The sequence below is a fragment of the Dunckerocampus dactyliophorus genome, chromosome 19 (assembly GCF_027744805.1).
Source record: "Dunckerocampus dactyliophorus isolate RoL2022-P2 chromosome 19, RoL_Ddac_1.1, whole genome shotgun sequence".
NCBI lineage: Eukaryota > Metazoa > Chordata > Actinopteri > Syngnathiformes > Syngnathidae > Dunckerocampus > Dunckerocampus dactyliophorus.
Genome location: NC_072837.1, coordinates 19787501 through 19802431, shown reverse-complemented (window position 1 = coordinate 19802431; position 14931 = coordinate 19787501). Strand labels below are relative to the sequence as shown.

At 37.5% G+C, this 14931-nt stretch overlaps 1 protein-coding gene across 4 annotated transcripts in view; it reads left to right on the top strand.

Moving 5' to 3' along the window:
* Positions 1-14931, top strand: part of LOC129172081 (1-phosphatidylinositol 4,5-bisphosphate phosphodiesterase beta-1) — a 124658-nt gene that overhangs the window by 98517 nt on the left and 11210 nt on the right. For all 4 annotated transcript variants that reach the window (XM_054761451.1, XM_054761452.1, XM_054761453.1 and 1 more), the window contains 7 exons: positions 37-90; positions 3511-3730; positions 3830-3998; positions 8020-8096; positions 8187-8276; positions 9641-9698; positions 11120-11206. In XM_054761451.1, coding sequence (XP_054617426.1) covers positions 37-90; positions 3511-3730; positions 3830-3998; positions 8020-8096; positions 8187-8276; positions 9641-9698; positions 11120-11206 — 755 coding nt within the window. The remainder of the gene's footprint in view (positions 1-36; positions 91-3510; positions 3731-3829; positions 3999-8019; positions 8097-8186; positions 8277-9640; positions 9699-11119; positions 11207-14931) is intronic.

The window sequence follows — 14931 nt, the reverse complement described above, 5'->3', positions numbered from 1 at the left end:
AGTCAAGGTACATGTTTTGTGTTTTTTGCTCTCCAGGCTCTCTCAAACCCCCGGTGAAGACGGAGGACATCATCCAGAGTGTCCTCACAGGTGAGGTTGAGACGTTTGCTCTCAGTGAAAAATGAAAGCTTGCAACTTTGCCACTTTGATATACAAGTATATTTTGTAAAGCAACACATGTAGTTATGCTAACAAGTTCCTGTATGTATACAGTAGTTGATCTCAGCTTTGTCATATACTGTAGCTGAGAAAACATATTCGCAGCTCATTCAATCCCAGCCGTTGTTCAAAAGACAACCCCTTCAGGACCGACTGATCTTTCAAGGCACGCAGAATATCGTGTTGTATGGCGATATAAACATGGAACCTAGCAAAAGAAACATTAGACTCTCGTCTTTCATCAGAAAAAAAGGTTTGTTTCTACCTTTCTGTGTTCTTTAGTAATCATCAGTAGAACATAAGGAAGTTTCAGGAAAATATCATTTCCCAACTGGAAAAGGGAGAAAAGAACGTTTTAGTGAAAAGATACATTTCCAGCATAACTTTCACTTTGACACAAACATTTTTTGCTTTTGTGGCAGCTCAGATATCTAAACAACTATACCAACAGAAAAAAGGCTTGCTTTACATCCAAATACAGTCAAACCTGTCTTAGCGGCCACCTGCCTATAGCGGCCACTGAAAAATCCCCCCGCGGCAAATTTACGTGTTATAGACCCTGTGTATAGCGGTCACCTGTCCAACGCGGCCAGCGGCCACCCATTTTGTCTCCCTTGGTCAATATCTGGCCGCATATAGCGGCCAAATTACCGACTCAAGTAGAAGCTTCATGCACGAAAAAGTTTTGTGTTTGCTTCAATGAAGCCGTCGTGTGTAGACTTTAATTACTGAGTCCTAGCTCAGTCACAATCATTCACAAGATCCACACAAACTGTCAGTTGTTCCACATAAAAAAAAGCCGTCTTCTTTGGAGCTTGTTGCAGACAGTGACACCGTTTATTTCCTGGTGTGAGACAATGTGCACAATGTGTGTCAATACTGTAATGCCGCTTGTTGTGGGGAAGGAGAGACTCACGTCGCTGATGCACTTTAATGGCTTTATTAACAACGGAGAACACTGCAGGACTTTACATCCACGCCAACATAAACACACTTCCCAACTCTCTCCAAACTCACAGCTAGCACTGAGCCTAGCTCTCCTGCTCGGGACGTCGCACCGTCACTTCCCGTTACTTCCTGATGAACTAAAGCTGTAATGACACTCAAAGTAAAATATTAAAAACAAGCGTAAGACATTACTAGCACAGCTTTGTTCTGTGGGTGGTGTAGAATAACAAGCCTAGTTGTTCTTTACAACTTTTATCCGCAGTCCCACAGTGCCCTCTACTGGTCAACATGTAACAGTATAATTATATGTATCTGCAAACACAACACGCTTCTAATCACAGACATGTTAATATGTGCGCGCACAAATTCAAAATGGCAGCCAACCTGTCTATAACGGCCACCTGTCTATAGCGGCCACTTTTGTCTTTAGTGGCCGCTATAGACAGGTTTGACTGTAACAATTGACTTACAAATATAACACCATGAACTATTGACAGATTTCACATTAGGAACTAATGCTCGGTTGCGTGCATCGTCTGTTGCGCACGTGGTAGGTGAGTTGTACATGCTTACAGTGTGCGTGCAACGTACTCACACATGTATACTGTCCCTATGGGTTGGGACCGCCGCTTACACTGTGTGCGCACGTGCGTGTGCATGTGTTAATATTTCCCTACAGTGGCAATGGTAACTCCTCCACGCTCACTCCTCTCCATTTCCTCCTCTGCTGTGGAGCTGGAAATGCATGCAAAAGATCCATGCTGAGCTCTTATCAAAGGCACTTCTGCCACCTTGTGGCCGTTTTTATGGCTTCAACCTGTAGTGCCAGTGACTTCTATTAGTGTCTATTAGTTGCGTCATCACCTCATTTTGCCTTTCACACACAAAAAAGAGGTACAAATACGCCTTTGGTATTGAATGAGTTCATGTCAGCTTCACTCTTTGCTTTTTTTTTTTTTTTGCTGTTGTTTTTTTTCTTTTAGTTTCCAAATATTCCAACATTCTTCTGAAAGAATTTTTGTAAATGTTCCTTTTGTAAAATTTATTTTCTTAATATTGTAACTTCATTACCATAATATTGGAACTTTTTCCCCATCCAATTTTTTTGAAAAATTATTTTTTTTTTGTTTTGTCCTCATAATTTTACAAAATAAAAAAAAATCCTTAACTATTTCAATTATGCTAGTAAAATTGCAACTTTTTTTCTTTCATCAGAATAGGACTTTCATGTCTTAAAATTGCAGCTGTTTTTTTCAATTTTTTAATCTTCCAACGACTTCAACTTTCTTCACATCAAATGCTGCCTTTATTCTCTTAACATTATCACTTTTCTCACCAACTGATTTTCCCCAAATTATTACCTTTATTGTTTTTGATGTTTTTCATAATATTACGACGTCTGTGTAGGCTCTCAGTCGTACAGGAGTTGTCCAACGAGGGAAAGGCTTCTTGAGACGTCGTCTGTACTTCTGTGAAGAAGGTGTTGGACGTCTTCGGATGAGGAGCGAAACGTCCGACACCTTCTTCACAGAAGTACAGACGACGTCTCAAGAAGCCTTTCCCTCGATAATATTACGATTTAAAAAAAAAAAATCCCTTCAATATTTCAACTAAAATGTTATAAATGTTTGTGTATTTGTTTTATTCCTCATAATATTACAACTTTTGAAAAATAACAATTGTTTTATATTTCAACGCTCTGCAAGTTTATTACTTTTTTTCTTGTGTGACTTTTATGTCCTAAAATTACAGCTGTTTTTTTTTCCATTTTTTAATCTTCCAACTACTTCAACTTTCTTCTTGTAAATGTTCTTCTTGTGAGTATGACTTTTTTTCCCCATGAAATGTTGCCTTTATTCTCTTAACATTATAACTTTTTCACCTAATTTTCCAAAAATGATAACTTTATTTATTGTATTCTTTGTATTTCATAACATTAGGACTTTTGGGAAAAAATAGATATTTTTTTTCTTCAGTATTTCAACTTTAAGCTACTAAAATGTTATAAATGTTGTTGTTTATGATATTATTCTTGTAACTTTTTCTCATTAGATTACAACGTTTTTTGTTATATATTTGGAGTTTATTATTGTAAAAGTACTGCAGGTATTTCCATTTTTGCAGCTGTTTTTTTTCATTTCCAACTATTCCAACTTTTTTCTCAAAGAAACTTAGTAAATGTTGCTTTTGTAATATGATGACTTTATTTCATAATATTTTGACTTCATTACCATAATATTCCAACTTTTTCCTCAACCTCATTTAAAAAAATTACAACTTTTTTTGTTTTATTCTTCCTAATATTAGGACTTTTCAAATGATAGCTGCACTTTGGACCCCCCTGCTCTATTCCTGCCCTACTGGTGGTGTGATGCTGCATGCTTATTATTGTGCTTTGTTTAGAAGTGGAAGCTCAGACGGTGGAGGAGCTGAAGCAGCAGAAGGGTTTTGTGCGCGAGCAGCGTAAGCAGTACAAGGAGATGAAGGAGCTGGTGCGCAAACACCACCGCAAGACCGGCGAGCTCATCAAGGAGCACACGGCCCGCGCTTCCGAGCTCCAGAACCAGCACCAGCGCCGCTGCTCGGCCCTGCACAAGAGCCACAAACGTGACGGTAAGAAAAGGTAGGTGGTGCTCCTCAACTCTTCATTGGTAAACTAGCGTATGTTTTTTTATTATTATTATTATTATTATTATCATTATTAACAAATGTGTCCCTCCAGCCGATCGGAGCAGTCCCTGTCTGCACTGGACCGGGAGCTGAGCGAGTTGGACCAGGACTGCAGCCAGCGTCTGGTGGAGCTGAAGGAGCAGCAGCAGCAGCAGCTCCTCACGCTTCGCCAGGAGCAGTACTACAGCGAAAAGTATCAGAAGCGCGAGCACATCAAGCAGGTCAATAACACATCTTGGGTTTCATCATAGTCGTAGTATCTGCAGTTTTTCATTGTAGTCCATCATAGTCGTAGTATCTGCAGTATTTCATTGTACTTCATAGTCGTAGTACCTGCAGTATTTCATTGTAGTCCATCATAGTCGTAGTATCTGCAGTATTTCATTGTACGTCATAGCAGTAGTATCTGTAGTATTTGATTGTACTTGATGGTAGTGGTGTAGTCCTAGTTGGGTTTTTTAACATTGAAATGGCAGGGTTGCCATGGCAACCACAGAGATGCCCTTCTACTTCCTACAAGCCAGCGTCGCGTTTTAAAGATTTGCGTGCACACACAAAACTAGAAGCAGTAGGGCACAAGTGTCAAACTCAAGTACCGGGGGCCGGATCAACAACTTTTATTTTATTTTTTATTTTTTTATTATTTGACTTTAAATTGTTTTTACTTTGAATATTTGTATATAAACACAAGGTATTTTAGTTACTATTATTACTATTATTTATGTACAGATTTATTTATTTGTAATTATTATTTTATAGTATATATAGTAATAAAATATAAAAAAATAAAAAGACACTTATTTTTTTATTTGTTATTGATTTAGTATTTAAAAATTATATATGTTTTTATTATTATTATACACATTTTTTATATATTTTAAAAATATATTCATATTTAGTATATGTTGAAAAAATAAAATAAAATGACATTTTTTATTCTATTTTATTGTTTTAGTGGTTTTTTTTGTAAATATTTGTATATATAAATTTTATCTACATTTTTAATTTTTAAACATATATTTATAGTAAAATATTAATATAATTATTTGTATTTGTTTTTATTTAAAATTGTTTTATATATTAATTTTATTTATTTATTTAATTTGTACTTTCTAAAAATATATAGTTAAAAAAATCAAATATCATTATTTTTTATTATATTTTATTACTAAGTGTTTTTAAAATAGTCTTTATATAAATGTATTGCTATCATTTGTGTACATTTTTACTTAAAAAATATGTGTATAGTAAATACATAGTAGCACTAATGCAACACGAAGGCTCACCAAAGTAGATTAGCTTTTTTCATACAAAAAAATGCAGCATATCTCTATATATATCTCGATATATCTATATATATCTCGATATAGCTCTATATATGTCTATATATCTATATATATCTCGATATATCTCTATATATGTCTATATATCTATATATATATCTATATATCTCGATATATCTATATATCTCTATATATGTCTATATATCTGTATATATCTATATATATATCTATATATGTCTATATATTTATATATATCTCTATATATCTATATATATCTTGCTATATCTTATATACCAGGGTGGTTAGTGGCATGAAACCCACTAACTGGCCCCTAGATGTCATCCCAGCCAAGTTTTTAAAAGAGGTTTTTAATTCTGTTGGGTCAAGTTTGCTTGTTTTTATAAACACCTGTCTTAACTTAGGATCTGTCCCAGCTGCCTTCAAACATGCTGTGGTTAGACCCCTCCTAAAAAAACCTCATCTCGGCCCCTCTGTGCTGTCCAATTTTAGGCCTGTCTCACACTTGCCCTTTCTTTCAAAGGTTTTAGAAAAAGTTGTTTTTACTCAGTTACAAACTTTCCTAGAGATAAACTCTGTTCTTGATAAATTCCAGTGTGGTTTTAGATCCCGACATAGCACTGAGTCGGCGCTGTTAAAGGTGCACAATGACATTTCCCTGTCTGTTGATGCTGGGAATCCCGCTGTGTTGGTGCTGCTGGACCTCACAGCAGTCTTTGATACAGTTGACCATGCAGTCCTTGTATCCCGCCTAGAGCGCTGTGTCGGCATCCAAGGCATTTCCCTCCAGTGGTTTAGGTCATACCTGGCTAATAGGAGCTTCTCCGTTATGATCGGTGACCTCTGCTCCTCCCATGCGTCCCTCTCGTGCGGGGTGCGACAGGGATCCATCCTTGGCCCTGTTCTTTTTTCTCTGTATTTATTACCCCTGGGTTCAATTTTGGAAAGACACAATTTGTCTTTTCATCTCTATGCTGATGACCTGCAGATATATCTGCCTATTAGACCCACTGACAATACTGCGATTGTATTACTGATGTAAAGCAGTGGCTGGATCAGAACTTTTTACATTTAAATGGCAGCAAAACAGAGTGTATTTTATTTGGCATGTCACCAACATTGCACACTGTTACAGCGAACTTCGGCTCTCTGGCCCCCTTTTTTAAACCTGATGTCAAAAATCTTGGGGTCATATTCGACAGTGGACTCAAATTCGACAAACAGATTAGCTCTGTCATTAGGACGAGCTTCTTTCAGCTCCGTCTTCTGGCTAAAGTGAAGCCTTTTTTAGGTCAGCAGGATCTTGAGAAAGCGACCCATGCTTTCATCAGCACAAGACTGGACTACTGCAACGCACTTTACGCACTTTGGCCTGAGCCAGACCTCAATTTCACGTCTGCAGCTGGTCCAGAACGCTGCTGCCCGGTTTTTAACGAACACGCCCAGACGTGAGCACATCACCCCGGTGCTGTCTTCACTGCACTGGCTTCCAGTTCGTTTTAGAATCGATTTTAAAATTTTTGTATTTGTTTTTAATGCCATTAACGGCCTTGCTCCATACCTGTCGGAGCTTTTAACTATCCGCAATCACAGCAGGGCCCTGCGTTCCTCGGGACAGCTTCTGTTAGAAGTCCCACGGGCAAAATACAAACAGTGGGGCGAACGCTGTTTCTCCGTCGCTGCTCCCAGACTGTGGAACAAACTGCCCACTGATATTCGCACCACTACTGAAGTCGGCCTTTTTAAATCGAAATTGAAAACTCATTTTTTTAAACAGGCGTTCAACACCGACTAGGGCGGTCTTGTATTTATTTTCATTTTATGCATATTTAGTTCTTGTTGACTCCCAATTTTTGTACTTTTAAAGGCTTTTAGCACTCTGCAGCACTGAAGCATTTTCTTATAGAGTTTTTATTCTGTGTTTACTTTGTGTTCATGTTTTATGCTGTGTTCTTATGTATCGGCTTATTGTAAAGCACTTTGGGAGCCCGTGGGCTATTGTAAAGCGCTATATAAATAAACTTTAATTGATTGATTGATTGATTGATATATGTATTTATATATCTCGATATATCTCTATATATCTCTCGATATATCTCTATAGATCTATATATATCTCTATATGTCTTGAAATATCTCTATATATCTATATATATATTGAGATATATCTCTATATATCTATATATATTGAGATATATCTCTATATATATCTATATATATCGAGATATATCGAGATATATATAGATATATATAGATATATCTCGATATATTGAGATATATCTGTATATATCTGTATATATCGAGATATATCGAGATATATATAGATATATATAGATATATCTCGATATATTGAGATATATCTGTATATATCTGTATATATCTATATATATCTATATATATATCTTTATATATCTTGAAATATCTTTATTATCTATATATATATATCTATATATATCTATATATATCTCTATATATCTCTATATATCTCGATATATATCTCGATATATCTCTATATATCTGTATATATCTATATATTTCTCGATATATCTACAGTATATATATATCTCTATATATCTATATATATCTCGATGTATCTATATATATCTCTATATAGCTCTATATATCTCTATATATCTCGATATATTATGACTTTAAGCAGCACTTTTCAGACTAAAATGAGCTTTTTGCAGTAGTACATGCTGTTTGGTTGCATAAAAACAATGTAAACATTGCTGAACATCATCATCCATGTGGGAAAAAAACACTCGTTCATCTGCGGTTGTTGCACACGTTCTCTTGTTTGTCGTGGAGAAATGAATTTGCTCTGCTCTGCAAAGTCTGCAAAGTCAGCTCCATCCGAGCAAACGACAACGACGAGCTTAATTAGTTTGATGCTGATGATGACAGGCCGCCATTCAACGTCTTTTTCTCTCGCTCTCAGCTGGTGGAGAAGCTGACCGCCCTTGCTGAGGAGTGCCAGAGCGTGCAGCTCAAGAAGATGAGGGATATCTGCGAAAAGTAGGAGTCATCTCACACACACACAAACACACACTCTTTTCAAAAAGCAGTGTATCTTCGTGACCCCCTCCCCCTCGTCTTCCTCCTCAGGGAGAAGAAAGAGCTGAAGAAGAAGATGGACAAGAAGAGACAGGAGAAGATGAGTGAAGCCAAGTCTAAAGACAAGAACATCACAGAGGAGTGAGTGTCGCTTTATCAGGGTTTTGCATTGATTTGTGATTCAATAATAAAAAATGCTAAATATTACATAAATGTTTTCAGTTTTTTTCATAATTTTTTTATTCAACACAAAACACATCTCATTCACCCCAAGTTGCTAATCATTTCTAAAAATATGTGATAGCGATGCAGGACGTGACGTCAGTGCAAGATGGCGGCGCCCTGTGTGGCTTGGAAACACTGTACTAATAAGTCTGGATATCCCATTGGTCAATGACTTGTGAAGCCACGCAGCCGCCATATTGCCACCCACAAGAAACACTTCTCGGACAAGGACTTATGTGAGAACTTGTGTGTTGTTAGTTTGTTAGCAACTCACACTAAATGCAAGGTTAGTCTTCACACTAACCTCGCACAACAGGTGTGCTTGAGCTTAGTCATAAGGACTCGTATGATCATTTTTAAACATTCTGTTGATATCATACCATACCTGAGTCATAAGGGCTTTACATGGGGGGCCGTGGAGGCTATGTAAACAAACAACCACCACTAGACTACTAAATCATTTGCGGTTGTTTGCAAATATAAAAAAATCAGGTTTTTTTTTGTTGTTTACCCGAATTTCAAATGAACCCCCATATGGAGACAATGTTTATATATTATTACATGTTATATTACATATTGTTCCTGTGGTTTTTGTTCAAATATATTTCTATATCAGAAAAGAGCTTATTTCTATTTCATAACACAAACAAAAACAAATCAGCAAAATGTGAAATGATTTTAAAACTTGTCTCTTTTATGATTCATATTTTGTACAGACGAGAGCATAGTGAATTGTATGAAAGTAAGAATAAAAAGTAAAGGATCATGACCATGGATTTTAGTGGAAAAAAGGGATGGGATATGCAGTTCAAATGAAAATCTCTTTCTAGAGGAGTAAAACTATCATTGCTATAGGGGCGTGCTGAGCCAGGGTGCACAGTAGAATTTTGTCCCAAAGACAATGAGAATTGGAAGGGAAAAGTACATTTAATATAGCCAAAAGATAGAGAATAACGTATCAAATGGTTTTTAAGGGACCAAGGTTGCGTTACTTGAAGGAATGGGAGAATCTCCCCGCATTTTAATGTCAAATATAGATGTTCTTTGTACACTATGTACGCTGTGCCAATGTAGTCTGCTACGTACGACATGCGAGTGCTAAAATGGCTTCTCTGTGGCTTCAGCGGCTTGCACGAGCGCGTGCGACGTATGAGCTATCCAGATTTATTAGTACAGATGAGTGTTCCACAGTCATAAAGTAGCCTGTGGTTCCTCGGTGTGTCCACTAGATGACGCTGGAGACAAGCAAAGTAACTCCATGCTCCTTTTTGTCCCCGCAGAGAGAAGCTGGAGATAAACCGGTCGTTCGTCAATGAGGTGGTGCAGTACATCAAACGGGTACGATTCAGGCCTTCATTCGTTTAGTTCTTGATAATGATGGAAATGTCGGCTCGTTTTAGAGAGACGGTTCTTTTGCTCTCTTTCGGCTCCCAAGTGGCTCTTCAGATTTTTGTTGTTGTTTTTATTACCAAATTATATGTATTGTGTAAAATGAATTACTAATGGTGAAAAATACTGAATATCAAATGTTTATTATTTAAATGGGTTTATTTGAACCTCAATGAGCAGCTGCAAAGATAGACAGATAGACAGATAGATAGATAGATAGATAGATAGATAGATAGATAGATAGATAGATTTTATTGATCTCCAAGAGAAATTCACATTTCCAGCAGCTCAGCAAAATGTTATATGTAAACAATATATATAAATATAATAATAAAATAATAAGGTAAGTGTTATGTTATATGTGTTATATTATATTATATATGTTATATAAGTACAACAGCAACATTATCTCAACTGATAAATGAAGTCAAAATAGGTCAAATCTCTTCATGCAAATTTCTCACAAACGTTTTACTCATGTTACTTACACAAGACACTACATTAGGTACACCTGTACATTTCCATGAGAGCCAATAGCCCATTAAGGCATCAGCTAGAAGAAATGTATGATTGGTTGCACTAACGGCAGCTCGTTTTACACCAGGGAGAAAAGGCAGCCCAACATAGCGTATGTCTCCATTCATTCATTCATTCACTACAGTTCGTGCGTTATGCTTTGACACGTAAAGAAAATATGCTGCTCAAAAACAAATCCAGGCAACACTAAAATAACACATCCTAGATTTGAATGAAGGAAGTATTCTTTGTTGTTTACATAGTTGAATGTGCTGACAACAAAATCACACAAAAGTTGATTTGTTGATTATTTGTATTTATTTATTTATTGGGGGTGTCTTGCTGTCCACCTGCTGTCTGTTCCATTCGCACAGCAGCGTGTGAAATTGATTGTCAGTCTGTGCCTGACTTGGAGTTGCATTGTTGTGTTGTTTAAGTGTCCCCTTTGTTTTTTTGAGCAGTGTATTTGCCTGAAATCCTCCATCCCAATTAAATCCTTATTTTTAAATATTATTGAATATATTTTTTCAGGATTATTTGCATATTTACATAGATTTTTATGAGTATTGATATTTATTATTATTTATGTATATTATTCCCTGGACATAGTGGTTTCATTGTAATGCTCATTATAATCATAATTATTATTTTTGTGATTATTATTATTACGTTTATGATGACTATGATTTATGGTATGATGATGATTATTATGGTTATTATTAGGAATTTTATGATTATGCGTATTATAATGGCTATTATTGTGATTATCATTATGATGATGACCATAACTATTATGAGGATGATGGTTGTAATAGCTAATTCCAGGGTGTGTGTGTGTGTGTGTGTGTGTGTAGCTGGAGGACGCCCAGAGTAAGCGCCAGGAGCGTCTGCAGGAGAAACATAAGGACATCCGCCAGCAGATTTTGGATGAAAGGCCAAAGGTAAGCCAGAAAAAAACCCAATGTGATGGCACTCTCCTACAAGTGTAAAAAGAAGCTAACCTCCACACTGAGATCTAGAAATACTAAACCAAAGAATTGAAATGTTACGCAAGTTAACTTAACTTTCAGGTGCTCAGTGCAGCGTGACGATACTTTTGTGTTTTTGCCTTTAATTGTTGCACAAGTGTAAAAAGAAGCTAAGCAGAGGAAGCGGGAGAGACAGAAGAAAAGCCAAAGAAAGATTTGTGCGACTTTAATTTCACCAAATGTTTGGTGAAATTGTGAACACTCGAGCTAACGTGTGCTAACGTTAGCTTGCTCGCGTCACATGCGGTCTGTGAAAGCAGGACTATGGGGGGTGTGGATGTCTTTCTAGCCTTCAGTACGCACACGCACACAAGCAGGAGTGCTGTGCGGTTGTCATGGTAACGTGGGACAGTACCAGCCCTCCCCTCCCCTCCTCCTCTTCCACCATCCTTTCTGCAGTCTGCTAATTCGGAAGTGAATTGTCTGTCTGCAGTGAGGAAGGGAGGGGGTTGGTAAAGGTTGAGGGGGGGTAGTTGCTACCAGGGACGCATGTGGAACCACCTTGACATCCCACCTTCATTGTGGGACATTGAGGACAAATTAGAAGGAGGTGGTTGTAAGACTCAGGGTGGGGTTCCTTCATCGTCACACATGTTCATCTACATCAGCGCTGCCTGATGGGGGCACATCAATAATACACACACACACACACACACACACACACACACACACACACTATTCCCACTAGGAACGCCGCATGTAAACCAGAGGCAGCCATCTTACATCTATTGTGTGTGTGTCACATGTAATGTTACCTTTAGGCAGGTATACAGTGAAAAGTTTGGAGACACTTTGTCATTCAATAGCATTGGAAAGTGTGTCTAAACTTTTGCATGATACCGGATATGCAAGCATCAAAGGCTTGCAGGTGTTTGCTTTTTTTCTTTGGCGACACTCATTCTATATGCACATGCACAGGACCTAATGCAAAGTAAGACGACTTACAGAATAGTAAAGTATATTTTTTCTCAAAGCAATACTGATAACTTTCTGCTTCGATATGATACCGAAAACCAATAACTATTTTATAGCTACTTTTTTAGTTTAGATGTAAGTGTAGATGGTGCACACCAGGGGGTAAGAAGGACTGGAACACATTAGGATTTGACCAAGAGTACCTGTTGAAATATGATGACATCGCTTCTACCAGGAGAACCAGAGTATAGAGGGGGAGGAGCCACCTGCTGTGGCCGAGCAGGGTGCACTGTATTCGGGCACACGCTCCAAGCGGTCGTTGTGACGCCACGGACATGTCTGGCAAACCTTTTGCACTTGTGTGCTCCATGGTACTTTTTTCCCCTCATCACGGAACATTTGGTACAACTTGGATGCCAAATGTCTTCGTCAGAAAGTGAATGTTAAAGTGAGCTCAGGAGAAGTTACGACAGGCCGTTAACGTCACAAGCAGGAGGAAAAAGGAGCGCTGGATTTGCTCACCCGTACAGTACGGGTGAGCTCGCATCTTTGCAGCGTTTTTAAAAATGAGCAATTATGTGAGCTATTTTTAACTCATTCTAAAGACACCCCCTTAGTTGCGGCCATTTTAGACCATTTAGCCTGATCTTTCAAAGCACACAGAATATTGTGTTCTAAATGTAATGTAATTGTGTCTATTGTGTTCTATGCTTATCTACATGCAACCTACCAAGAGAAAGACTAAACTCCCGTCTGTCATCAGGAAAAAAAGTTTGTTTCTACCTTTTTGTGTTCTTTAGTAATCATGACTAGAACATAGGTAAGTTTTGGAAAATATTGGTTCCCAACTAAAAAAACCTAGAAAACCAGCGTTTTGTGAAAAGATACATTTCAAGCATAACTTTCACTTTGACACAAATATTTGTTGCTGTTGTGACAGCTGAGATATCTAAACAACTATACCAACAGAAACAACACAAAAAGGCTTGTTTTACATGCAAATAACCATTTATTTACAAATACAACACCATCAACTATTTACTATTTTCACATTTGGAACTGAACTGTGTGTGTGTGTGTGTGTGTGTGTCTGTGTGCATGTGTTAAAATGTCCCTACAATGCGTAACCTGCACACTACACTCCTGCACGCTCTTCCGCTTCCTCCTTGCTTTCGTGTATGTTTTTTCCATTCGAATTCACACACCGAACGTCGAGCTCTTATCCAATACACTTCCGCCATCTGGTGGCTGTTTTTATGGCTTACAACTGGTCTGAACGTGACATCCATTACTGTTACTCATCGCATCTTTTTCCCTCAAAAAAACATTGGGATCGGGCGTTCGGGTTTATATAAAACATATAAATATGTCTTTGATATTGAATGAGTTCATGTTATCTGATTTATCCGTATGACATCATACTTCCCTCATATCGGCCCGATAATTATTGATAATTGTTTCCATCCAATAGCATGGAAAAGTGTGTCTAAACCTTTGACTGGCTTTTTTTGGCAGAACGTGTTCTACATGTAAATGAGCTCCAACGTGACCTTCAAAAGTTTGGAGACACTTTGTCAATCAGTAGCATGGGAAAGTGTGTCTAAACTTTTGAATGGCGTTGAATGCAAAAAGCTGTGTTTTATGTTAAGAAAACACAAATGCACATGTGTAAATAAAGTACTAATTTTTGCTCTCCAGGAATCAAAGGATTGACTCCTGCATACAGTATGTTTTGGGGTTTTGGGGTGCTTTTTTTTTTTAGATAAACACATAAACAGGACATAAGTAAACTCACACTTCAAAGCAGAACAGACCCTAAGAGTACAGGAGTCATAGCATAGTAAGGATCAGCCTTGTGTCACATGAGCTGTAATGTTACCTTGAGGCACGTATGCACTCAAAGGTTTGGAGACACTTTGTCATTCAGTAGCATGGGAAGGTGGGTCTAAACTTTTGATTGGTACTGATATGCAAGCATCAAGCTTTTTTTGGCGACACTCATTCTATATGCACAGGACCTGACGCAAAGTAAGCCGACTTACAGATGCAGTCAAAAGGTTTGGGACGCCTTCTCATCCAATAGCATGGGAAAGTGTGTCTAAACTTTTGCACGCTACTGCATGTGTTTGAATAAGCGTTGGTCTCCTTCAGCGCTGCAGTTGATTGTCATCGTTATGAGCGGCATAGCAAGGAGAATATCAATAAAGGCACAAGCGTTGCCCTTAGCTGATCCTGTCTCCTTCATAGCACACGTGCGCGTTACGTGCACGGCAAGGCAATCCTCCTGCTGTCCTGTGATGCTGACAGGGTGCTGACCTCCTGTCTCATGTCCTGGACATGGAAGACCAGACGGGACGCTTTGAATGACCGTGTTTAGGGTGGGATAGTGGATGGAAAGAAACCGATCTTCTCATCTTCTCTCAAAAATGCACTTACCGGACACTTCATTAGGTACACTTACATTTTTCAAGACAATAATCAGAATATTCCAGTTTTTTTTCTGTATTGGATCTTAGGTGTACTTAATGAAGTGTCCAGTGAGTGCAATACTGACCTATTTATTTTATTTTACTATTTTTATTTTACATATATTTATTTGTATGGTTATTTATTCATTACATTTATTTTAATTAACATTTCATTTTTTTACTTGTAATTAATTTTAATTACTTTACTTTTCATTTTATTTTTCAATTAAATTGTTTAATTTATTCCATATTTAA